The 12,877-nt window shown below is 42.7% G+C and overlaps 1 protein-coding gene across 3 annotated transcripts in view; it reads left to right on the forward strand.

The window, feature by feature from the left end:
* Positions 1 to 12,877, forward strand: part of SLC45A2 (solute carrier family 45 member 2) — a 67,913-nt gene that overhangs the window by 44,183 nt on the left and 10,853 nt on the right. For all 3 annotated transcript variants that reach the window (XM_069964786.1, XM_069964787.1, XM_069964788.1), the window contains one exon: positions 1,708 to 1,913. In XM_069964786.1, the coding sequence (XP_069820887.1) occupies positions 1,708 to 1,913 (206 nt within the window). The remainder of the gene's footprint in view (positions 1 to 1,707; positions 1,914 to 12,877) is intronic.

Below are 12,877 nucleotides of genomic sequence, written 5' to 3' on the forward strand. Positions count from 1 at the left end.
TTCTCCCCTGCTCGGCGGCACATGTGACGTCATCGCGCCGAGCAGGGGAGAAGTCCCGGACCGCGGGGCTGCAGCTATGAGCTTCCGGCTTGTAATAGAGGTAGTGTGTGCCAGAAGCTCAGCCCGGCCAGCCCCGAAGCTGCACAACTACCCCATCCCCCCCCCCCCGGGGCGCGGACTAGGCACCCGTGGTCTGGTGCCTAGGGAGGCGGGGGTTAAGTTTTTTTTTTTTAGAAAAAAATATTTTGTTCCCCGCGGTTGCCGCCCCCGGCATCGGACCACGGGAGCCTAGAGGCAAATACGGCCCTGCACATAGTAACCAACCCTCCCAATATTTCCCCACATAGTAGCTAGCCCTACTATTGGTGCCCCTTATTGTAGCCATATAGTAGCCAGCCCTCCCAATGGTGACCCACATAATAGTCACCCCCCCAAATGTCCCATATATTAGCCAGCCCTCCCAGTAGTGCCCCATATAGTAGCCAGCCCCCAATAGTCTCTTATATAAAAGCCAGCCCTCCCCAATAGTGTCTTTTATAGAGGTCAGCTCTCTCTCACCCTTCCTGCAGCCCCAGCCAGTGCGAGAGGCGCCAGGAGCCGGATGCGCGCGATTACATCACCGCATTTTCGGCGTATTCAGTGGGAAAGAGAGAGACTATACTGTCAACTATATATATAGCCCTGTGCCTGTCTCTGATCTATATAGGTTAGTGCAATGTAGGAAGGGAAGCTGAACACATGCTGCATTCAGCTTCCTGTCAAGACACTGTAGTACACACAGATGGAGCCTGGCGTGGTCAGTAAACAATCTTTTACATCAGCCCACCAGAGAACAAAATTGAAATCCCGACATACATTACACCACCAAATACTTTTGCAATACTTTTCCACCAAATACTTTTCCAATATTTCCAGGTGTATATATGATTTAGTACTTACAGTAGTCTCAAAAATTGCTCTTATATTTATTAAAATATTTTCCACTCCTGTACATAGACTAGCTTCTCTAAAATTCATTAATCCACCCTATTATACCCATGGAGCCAAACCTAGTTAGAGAAGTTTTACCACCTTGGACACTTTTTTTTTTTTTTTTTTTTTAATTATTAAATCTTTATTTAAAGTTTTCTTTATCATTACAAAAGTAAACCGCATGACATATTATCCAACAATAGACATATCATCTCAATTCACACTTAAAATCAATCTATACCTTGCCAAAAATATCCCCTACCCACCCAACTCCCCTGACCACTGCAAGCCACCTTGGACACTTTGAATAGGAAACAAGTGTTTGATCGTGGGGGTCTGACTGCTAGGATGACTTGTACTCTGCAGAACAGGCCTCCCTAAGCTCCTGTCTGAATGGAGTGGCAGTGTGCATACTGGTCCAGAGCTCCATTTATTGCCTCCGGAGTGCCATAGATAGCCAAGCACTCTAAATAGCGATCTTCAGCATTCCCAGATAAAATGAATGGAGAGATGGCCGAGAATATACACTGCCATTGTATTCAGGACAGTTCTTGCTGTTCTTGAGATTGCAGGGTGGTCCCAGGGTTGTTCTCCTGTAATGGGACACTTATCCCCAGTACTATAAATAGAGGTTAATGCCCATGGTGGCCAGAACCCCTCTAATAAAATATATAATAGACATCTGCACTCCCGTGCAATTTTGATAACTTTGATAATTTGATAACTTTTTTGCAGACCTCCAGAAGGCGCTCCTGCCATACATTGGATTAAAGGGTCTTTATTTTGTCGGATACCTCCTATTTGGATTGGGAACAGGCTTCATAGGATTGTTCCCCAATGTTTACTCCACACTGGCTCTGTGTTCCCTGTTTGGGGTGATGTCAAGTACTCTGTATACCGTGCCCTTCAATCTCATCTCCGAATACCACCGAGAAGAAGAGGTAAGTCACTGTGAAGAAATGAAAACAATGTTAGCGGCTTGGTTGTGCCGAATAACCCTTAAAGGGGGGCTCTTGTTAGATGGTGCTGGTCCATTTATTCTATATGGAGTCTGCTGGAGAAAGCTGAATGCGGGATATAGATAAGGACTCCTAGCAATACATAGAGACTGCCATGGTGTCCGCGCTTTGTGTGCTGAACTTTTCGAAGAGATCCAAGCAGAAACAAGAGAACAAAGAGCTCAGCTGATCACTCCTGTCCCTTTGCTCTAGTGATAGGGGGTAGTTGGGGTCTTAGCACCCAAACCACCACCAATCACAACTTCTGACATATTCAATGGTCCCTCCAGTTACAATATTATTTGGTTCCAGCACGACCATTGTGGAAAATATTGTATCTTAAGATCAAAACTCTATGGAAAATGGGTAATTGGTTCTAAAGCCCCCAACATGTCATCCCAAAATAAAGTAAAAATTAAGATTGAAGGGAAAATAGACAGATAGCTAATATGGATAAAGCAAGTCCTAGTCCTTACCTACACCAGTCAGAAAGAGACTGTAAATTACTTTCTATGTAGAGGACCCTGTTGAGGAGGGTTTTCAACGTCCTGTACTGTTTACACAGGGTCCCAGAAAAATAAACTGAAGCCGCCCTCACCATTTCAAGTCTCATTGGATTGAATCAGCCAGATTGAGGTTGTCATGGATTAGAAAAAACACAGCTAATTTCTAAATTAAAGAAAAATGCTAAATGTCCTGCAAATCCCAACCTGAGGACAAGAGTGGTGCTGTCTCTGGAAGAAAGCGGACACGTTTTGCTAATCTTGGATAACCCTTTATATATGGAACCAAGTAAACTCTACCAAAACAAAATATTCAAGTTTTTGTATTTGCAGTAGAGAAGAGTAAACCGCATCTCACAAACAGAAGACCGTTATAAACGTTACAAAAAGTTCAGATTCAGCACCAAACATTTTGTAATTTTCATAAAGATGGCGGCCAAACAATTTAATACACATAATAAACAAAAAAGTGTACGCACTGTCTGTGTGCGGTCCTCCTGTGGGTCTCCAGTGTCCCCTGCTGATCGTAGCCACCTCCAGCCTGCTCAGCTAATCACTAACTGAGACAGGACAGTGCCGTGGCCAGAGATTGGCTGAGCGGGCTATTTAATATAGATGCATGCCACCTTGATACCCCATCGGTGGAGGCCTATGGCTATGTTTGCCAAAAACACTGTCAGAATACCCATTGCATACAAGTGAATAGAGGCTTAAAGGAATTACTCTGAATATTAACTGAGCGTCCTTTTGTATTATTTATTACGCTGTTGTCCCATCTGTATTGATTCTCTGTGTGAGAGATGGTTCTATAAAAACCGGGCAGACCCCACTCCATCAGTGAATCTCTACATATATGAGAGCGCTCCTGCCTTTAATTTCCCTTTAAACAGGACGGTCATTGCCAAGATTAGCATTTAGAGTGGTAAAAATCATCTAATCCTCCATCCAGTTATTATGTCTCCAGATGGCACAGGTCACATGTCAGCGGTTATCGAAGAAATGCAATGAATACGTGAGCTTAGTGGAAAGTTATACAAAAAGGTGCCCATTGTATTTTCAGTATATGGATAGATATTTTGCACTGTATGGGCCACATGTATCATCCTGCGAACGGATGATTTTCGGCGGAAAGTGCCGATTTGCGTATTTTTTTATACGCAAATGGCCGATTTGCGAATAAAATATTTGCAAATCGGCACTTTCTGCCGAGTACGCCAGGGGGCGGAAAGGGGGCGTGTAGTGGGCGGAACGGAGGGCGCGGACTCATAGTCCGCGTGATTTACCATCCGTTCCGCCCAAATATACGCCGAAAACCTACTCCAGTCCTCAGCTGGCGTAGGTTTTCGGCGGTGCGCACCGGATTTATGTAGAGGCAGTCCGCCTCTACATAAATCTCCGTAGCGCCGGAGCTGCGGGGGCATTTTTAAGTCCGGCGTAAAAAACGCCGGACTTAATAAATGCCCCCCTATATGTCTGTGCATTCACAGAATGAAGTGTCTGTTGGTGGAAGGTAGACTATTAACCCTTCAGCTGATATACAGGAAACGGGATAGGAAAAAAACTTTTACTGATATACTATAAACTAGATTTGCAATTACAATGTAGCTAATGTCCCCAGCAGGATTGTAGTCGTAGTCAGGCGTTGTATAACATAATACAGCTCCAATCAGCCGCTAGATTACAGGAGACCTTCCACATCTCTCCGTATCTCCATGGATACATGAACCGCCCACATTACAGGTTCTCAAGCTTCTATGTGGTGTATAGTTTATATGGCAGTCCATATGTGGGAGACCGGGCTAAGGTGAGCAGGGTCAGGTTGTTCTAGTTTATCCTACCACATGGACAGTGTTGAATTAGCCTTGTGCAATCATTGTGTAGAACTGCCACCAGGGGACAGAAAGGGCAGGATGGCCGGGTCTTGCAGTTTTGCAGTCGGTTACGGTCAGACGGGCTCAAAGGATCCCATAGATTTTCCTATATTCCTTCGGCTGGTCTGGCAACTAGATGACCCCACTAAAGGTGTTTGAAGAATTCCTTTGGGGCTCAGTAAAGCAGACAAAATCTGTGCCATTTTTCCCTTTATTAGTAGACAATATGTGGTGGCCCCCTGCGATGTTGTGTTGTAGGATTGGCTGGTCACTTGCCAGGTGGTGAAGTGTGACGCCACTCCGGTGGTGGTTGGCCGAGATACAGCCGGACCTTAGGATGTTACTTTGTGACCCCAGTGCCGGTTGGGCACACAGGTGTGATGGCACGCCTGCTTTTATTTTATAAGGCTGGTTGCACCCTTTTCCCCTGTGGCCAGAGTCCTTCCAAGATGCTACTCTGTCCCTTGGGTTAGTATAGTCACGGATGGCCAGAGTGGTGTAGTGACCCTCCCGGATTATCGGAACTGACACCCACAGAAAGGGAAAGTGTCCCAAGGTTGTAGTGTGCACTGTGTTGGTGTGGCTTGAAGAATCACAGAGTCTCTTTAGCACAAATAAGCTTGGTTTTACTTGAGAAGTACTTGTTTGCTGCAAGTTATACAGCTTCACTTTGACAGTATATGTCTCTTGAGAAAGCACTTGAGAATACGCTCAATAATTCTTGTAGACGAATACTTGATAATACAGATTTGTGATAGGAATATAGTAAAGGGTATAGTCGTGCTGATTGAGTACCGTGTAGAGCGATACAAAGAAGCAGAGTAGCAGAGAGGAGGATGTCGTGAGAGTCTCAACCCAAGTAGTACTGTGCTCTGCCGGAGGTTGGAGGATAAGGTAGAAGAATACTTAGAAGAAGAGAATACTTGTGCCCGTGTATTGACCTTTACGTCTTCACACGACCTAATGCCCACCAGTGTCGGCCGAACCCTCCTATGAGGGTGACACATGGCCCTAGACCTTGTTACCTAGGATGAGCGGAATGCTGAGGGTTCCCTGCTGACAACCGCACTACGAGAAAGAGTTCATAGGTCTTAGCAACTTTGCTCTATCCGGATCAGTTCCTAGCTTACTGCTGTCTGTGGTTACTGTTCTGCTCTGTGACACTCCTAGTCCACGGCGTGAGTTGAAGTTGTCTCTGACTTGTCCTCTCCTGTGAAGGTTTAACACTTCATAGTGTTGTGTAGTGTCACTAAGTAGAAACTGTTAGCTGTGTCTTGCTTTCTACCCATACGGGGTTCTGGCTAAGACTGGACAGGGTAGGGGAACTGGCAGAGGGCCAGAGCCCAGAGAGGACCACTGTAAAGAGCTGTCTAGCTTGCGTCCTTCCTCTACAATGTCCAACACGAAAGACCTATGCACCTCCTCTACCCATGTGACTTCCTACCTCATTGTATCTAAAGTGCGCTGTGAGTGGGGGAAGAATGCAATAAAAGAAGTAAAGATAGTGATGATAGGAGAGAAGAACAACAGATTCTTATAGGTTCACAGATCCATGTGACATACAAACAAATAATAACCCTTTACATACTTCAGCCATGCAGCATCTTAATACACACATCTATAACGGCGACAGCTAGTGGCGAAACTTTATCACTAACTTCATCACCACCTTTAAACAAAAAGTACATGCTTTTTCAAAGGGTTTAACCAATAGCGACACCCGTGGTGGGACACCACAATTATGTATTTCCAACACATTGCAGGGGCTTTAGCTGCAAATGTAACCCAGTGGTATGAGGCCTAATCTAGGGAAGGAGAATCTGGGCTGCTCCTTACCTCCTCAAGCCGAGTTAGCATAGCCTATACTTTTTAGATCAAATGGTGTTTCCTTCCTGAGGTTTGAGAGAGGATGTGCTTGAGCAAAAGACCTCCAACCATCTAGGGGAGTTGCTTGAACAACACGAAAAAGAAGCATTTTTGGCTGATATGATATACTACAAGGTTTCTCATATTTGCATTTAATAGTGATCAGTGCAAAGTTTGTGTAAACCGAAAATCAATTTGTACATCCGTACATAGACTGAAAAATTATTTAAAAAAAAAGGTTAAGGCCAAAAGAGTTTCAATCCTTGAGAGGTTAAAGTGACACTGTCACCTACTTTTTGCATTCTGACATCTGTACACAGGTGTAAAGGGTAACTACCAGTTTTCACACCTTATTTTATATCATACGTCATGGTGCTTGTGCAAGTAAAAAGTCATCTTTTATCAACTGCAGATTGTGCTAGGTGGCCGGCCCCGCCCCCTCGACTGCCATTGGAGTAGGCTGGCCCAAAGGTCTAGGCCCCACCCCTTTAGGTCAGGCATCAAGGGGGCAGGGCCAACGGTGGCACGGTAGTCGGGGCTAAGTGGCGCAAATGCCACAAGGCCCCACCCACTTAACACAATCTGCAGTTGATCACTTTATGATATAAAATAAGGTATGAAAAATGCTAAATTTACCCTTTACACCTGTGTACAGATGTCAGAATGCAAAAAGGGGGGACAGTATCACTTTAATCATATTTATCACATATATTATTATTTGCTTAAATTATATCTATATATTTATACATTCTATTTATTTTATGACCTGTGTAATATTCCTATTAAGTCTCGTTCTGTCCTCTTGGATTTATGGAATTCATTAATGGTTATGTTAGACGTGGGAGCTCTCTGTGTCTCTTCTGCATACACCTAGGTTTATATGGCAGATTTCCCAGCTTTTACGCCTTCTGATGTTAGAATTATATATAGCGGTTTGGCCCTGGGGGACAGCTGAAATTGTTTGTTGGTCTCTTTGATTTAGCTTCCATTTTGTATAGTTTTTATTATTCATATATTCTTACTCTTCATTCTTGACGGGTTTTGCCTATACTGTATGAGCCTCATGTGCACTGTACAACAATGTATATCACACCCTTTTGTGGTACAACTGATTTGCTCCTTATTTTTCCTTTTTGATAGACACTTGTGTGCTGTAAATAATCCACTAGAGATAAGCGAATTTGCCGAAGTTCGGGTTCGTATGAACCTGAACTATCGGCTTCTGATTCCCGCTGTCTGCAGCCTCCGTAAACAGCCTATGCCAATGTCTGTATCCCAGTTTTCAAGGTGGTCCGTAAGGCTGTATCCACCCTGTTCATGGAGGCTGCAGACAGCGGGAATCAGAAGCCAATAGTTCAGGTTCATACGAACCCGAACTTCGGCAAATTCGCTCATCTCTAGTGGTCCCCCATTGTTGGGGTCATATTTCTAGATGCTATGGGGGACCTCCAATTGGTGGTACTATTTTGGAGGCTCTATATTGTGACAATATAACAATATCAGTTGATCATAATTGTAGTACAGGGAAGAAGTTTTGGAACACCAACCACGTCCCCCTGTGCTTTATCTAAATGGAAAGAACTCCTGGCACTGGTGTAGAATCAAGTTTAGGATTTTATTCAATGTGACACATTTCAGGCCTGATGAGGAGGGGATTGTACCCTTAAAATGGGTTGCATTGAATAAAATCCTAAACTTGATTCTACACCAGTGCCAGGAGTTCTTTCCATTCAGATAAAGAATAAGGGGACTTGGCTGGTGTTGCAGAAGGGTTGTTTGCACCAAACACATTTCGTCAACTTCTTCCCTGTTCTGCTACTGTGATTGACACCGAGGATCCACCCTGGAGAATTGGAAGGTGGAAGGCAGCATTCCCTGATGATCCAGAGCGCATTGGGGGTGGCACCAGGATGAATTACAACCAAATTTTATACTAGTGTATGTGCCCACCATGTTACATGTGACAACTTCACCTTCATCAGGGACCGCTTCACCTTCATCAGGGACAGCTTCCTCTATTTGCACCATATTTTTAGTGTATGGCAGGAGGCTGTATCTACATAGTCAAGTTTTTCAATCTACTCTTTGGCTGCCTTTCTCTGTGGGGTATCCAAGGCCTGACACACTACGTCTTCCAGGTGGTGGCTGAAACCTCACACAAAATTGATTGCATTAAAGAACACATCACGCACACCACAAAAGGTGTAATATACATGTGGTACAGCACACAAGCGGCTTATATTATGTCTGCAAAACCAGCTGAGAATTAAGAGAGCGCGTACGAGAACATATGAATAATAAAATCTATAACATAATGGAAGCTGATTCAAAGCAATCAACAAGCCATCCTGGCTGCCCCGGGAGCCAAACCGCTATATAATACTAATCTAAAAGACTACAAAAAGGCTGGGAAACCTGCCACATAAACCTGGGCATGGAGACAATTGTTAGACAGCGAACTCTTAAGAATAAAAAGGAACCGGATCTATTGATGGACTCAATAAACCCCAGAGGAATGAACTTTGGGTAATATTCATAGAAAGCATCCTAACCATAAAATGAATATATCGTACTAATCAACAATGGAAACTGAATGTGAAATCACCTATTCATCCAATCCCTGTCTTATAGTAAATGCACTAACACACAATAATGGGGAGAGAAAAAAGTCATAAACTCAATTTCATTGAGAACATGGAAAAAAAAGAAGTAAGAAATACCATACACCTAATGGATAATCTAAAATAATAGTAATAATAAAATATAATAGAAAACCTCTCCTGTTCTCCAGACTGGAAAGAATATCACTTCCTGCAGGACATAGAGAAGCTGATAAGTACTGGAAGACTTGAGACTTTTTTAATAAAAGGAAAGTACAAATCTCTGGCACCTTCTGGTGTCAGTTGATTTAAAGGATTTTTTTTTTTGTGAACTATTCCTTTAAGCAACATTTGCATAGTCAAATATTTTTACTGAAATGCAAACCATTAAAAATTTGACTTCTTCTTGTTTTATAAAAAAAAAAAAAGACTGACGACATGTCATAAGAAACAGAAGCGTCGGACTCACCATTCATTCTCTATGGGCATCGGACTCATCTCAGGAGCGCGCGCGCCGGGCTTCGGGTGCTGAAATCTCTGTCACCAGACTGGATCAAGAAGCGGGACCCGACGCGATCAGGTGGGGGCTCTAGCGGGGGGGGGGGGGGGGGGGGGGGTGATGGGGGAGTTGTCAGGAGCCTCTCACCCCGGCACATGGGGTGACAGGTCCTCTTTAAAAATTAACCAAAAGTAACGACAATCACATGGAATTTATAAACTGTCCCAGCCCCCTGAAGAAGCAGTGTTTAACTCTTCAAAACATGTTGGGATAACCACCAAGGAGAAAACTTGGGGCAGATTAGTATTGCCCCAATTGAATTAGGTACACAGCCCTGTAGTACTATTGATTAGTAAATTGAATTGGGTGCATTCTGAATTTTCCCAAAAAATTTTATTTCATTTTTAATTTTTGTGAATCGATTTATGATTGGCTAAGCAGTCGTATGCCACTTTTTTTTTCTTTTAAATTCATTATTACTTTTGTCCCCACATGGCCACAATTATTTTGATGATCACCCTGGCCATCGCGTCACCATTCTGCCATTTGAGTGTAAATGACCATAGTATCTCTGGTCACTTAACAATCGGGGCCCCCGCAGCGTGTCTGCAGTGGTCCCGAGCGATCTGCCTGACTGATGGAAGTATACTCCTTACCTCCGTGCAGTCTGATCTTCAGTCTTCTGGTAGAGTCTGCCACAGGCAAGCTCTATCAGAAGATCACAGATAGCACTGATCCCTGCTATGCTATGGCATAGCAGTGATCAGTGTATATAGTCTAATGTATGTATGTAAAAGTCCCCTAAGGGCACTACAAAAGTGTAAAAAAAAAAAAGCCCCTCCCCCAATAAAAGTGAAAATCACCCCCCCTCCCATTTTATGCATAAAACACATGAAAATAATAAAGCTTATTAACATATAATATACCTTAGTGTGCGTAATCGTCTGATCTATTAAAATAAAACATAATTATTCCCCCACGATTAACGGCGTGCGTATAAAAAATTTTATAAAAAGGATCAATACATCTTATCTAAAACAATTTTTACTAATAAAAACTAGAGATCATGGCGCAAAAAATAATGCCCCATACGACCCCGTAGGTGAAAAATAAAAGCGCTATAAGAGTCACAATACGGCCATTTTAAATATAACTATTTGCAAAAAAAAATGTTTTACCACTAATAAAAATAGTAAAACGTAAAACATATCGCTGTGTTCAGACTGACCTATAGAATAAAGAAAAAATGCCAGTTTTACTGTAAAGTGTATTATGTAAACACGGAAACCCCCCAAGATTAGCAGAATCACATTTTTTGACCCAAATTCACCCCATAAATGATATTTTGGGGGTTCCGTCATTCATTTGATGGCAGATTAAAAGATGCCATTACAAAGTATACCTGTTCCTGAAAAAAACAAGACCTCACATGGCCCTGTAAGTGGAAAAATAAAAGAGGCGAGGAGGAAAAAACGAAAATGCGAAAGTGACAATTGGCCCGGTCCTTAATGAAAGGCGAATTTTCAAACAGCAGATTCACCCCTAACGTGACCCTAAAACAGGCGCGCTTGTTGTCGCAGTTGTCTTTTATGCTTTTATTTGGTTGCAGCCGTTTATAATAGACGTCTAACAACAACAATAACATGCAGATGAGAGGTAATTACTAAGAGAGTGGATGGAATATGGAATCCCAACCCATTATCGCTTTACTGAAAAAATTTCCATTCTGGTTGCAATGTCCTCGATTAGCAATAACATTTGCTTAAACTTCAGCTTTATTAACGTTCGGATGGCAGAGACTGAAATATGTTGGAGAGCGGCCCGCATGGATAATTATATGTGTACACAGGCGGCATTGACAGTTGTTCTATGGCCGATGCTTCATATTAAAGAGCCCCCACCCAAGGTTTTTCTATTAAAAGCGTCACTTAGATATGGTCCATGTTCACAATACCCTGAGCTGCCCATTGTGCCCCCTTTATAATGTTCCTCTTGTTGTAATGTAGAAATTGCATAGACATTCACTAAGCGGCTTAGGAAGCGCTAACAGCGTTGGTATAAAAGAAAAAAAAAAGCCTTTGGCGTCCGCCATGAATACGTTTATTCACTTCAACAATTTACTTTTGTATGGAAGATATTAAAGGTCTTGTCCAATATATAGAACAAGAAAAAATTCATAGAATTTGTAGAAAAAAAAAATTGCCAATTTTACTCCAGTAGCATTTCTCGCTGATTGTAGTATTCATAGTACATTGTGTTTGCTGAACTCCTTCCCCCCCCCCCCATTGCTGATGATGTGTATACTGCTCCCAGTATGTTTTACAGATAGAGCAGAGAGAAAAATTGGGTTTGATCCTGGCTGGAAATGTGTCTATGTACACTGCTCCATGATGCATACTGGAAACAGTGTACTGGACATCAGTGGAGAATGAAGAGTTGGGGGGGGGGTTGTCTTGGGGCTGTGGTGGTCACATATTGTGAGCAAATTATGTAGAAATGTAATAGAAGATGTTTTTGGAAATTAAATAATTCTGGCTGGGATGGAAAAGGTAATAACTACTTTGTATCTAATTCTACTGGTGATGTATTCACAAAATATAATAATACAGTTTGAGAAGAATGACTTTGACCACAATTAACTTTGACATTTCGGCAGGAACGCTGTTCAAGGTCTCTGTTGTAGGTTCCTTTTATACGGGGGATGTTAGGATCCTAGAAATGATAGACGTCAAATAGAAACCTTATGAAGACCCATTACAGTCAATGGAGTCTCCTGGGTTCCATTGGTGTTGGACCATCTGGATCAGTTTACTCCTCTGAAACAGAGCTTAATGGGATAGTCTAGAAAAAAAGATTGCTTATCAGGAGATCCAGATACATTTCCTGACCCTTAGGGTTCTATTGGGCATGGACATCCTTCAGGATTTTTCCTGAAGGGTGTCCATGCCGAAAAATAGGCACAAAAATTAAAGGACATGTCCTATAATTATTTGGAATTTTAGCACAGATGCTCTGTAGAAACCGGGGCACCTGGAATTGCAGACAGCCCCAAATGTGCATACAGAAACTGTCCGGAATTCCAGGTGCACTATGTGTTAGCCCGTGCCAGCACCTAGGGAAATGTCACTGACCCTTTTAAGTGTACGCACTCCTAATCAGGAGCCCATACAGTCAGGGGCGTAGCTAGGATTCATGGGGCCCCATAGCAAAAAAACTGTACCCCCCCCCCCACACACAACAAAAGCACACTGCGTGTGTGTGTAATATATATATATATATATATATATATATATATATATACTCAGTGATGTTGCCAAAGAATAAAGTCTCTTGTGGCAGAGCAGAGAGCCAATTGCTGCTTGCTCTGTCAGTCCACTGCATTTAACTACGGGCCCATTAGCCCATTAGGAGTCATTATGGTTAAATACATAAGTGTAGGAGCAGACTACCTTCTGCTAAACCCCTTATGTACTGAAGTGTGTAATTTATATAAACCTCACCTACATGATGCAGCACAGCGAAAGGGTTAAAAGCAGAAGAAAAGGAGATGGCTTTTGCACTGATAACC

Source organism: Dendropsophus ebraccatus, chromosome 3 (assembly GCF_027789765.1).
Source record: "Dendropsophus ebraccatus isolate aDenEbr1 chromosome 3, aDenEbr1.pat, whole genome shotgun sequence".
NCBI classification, from domain to species: Eukaryota; Metazoa; Chordata; class Amphibia; order Anura; family Hylidae; genus Dendropsophus; species Dendropsophus ebraccatus.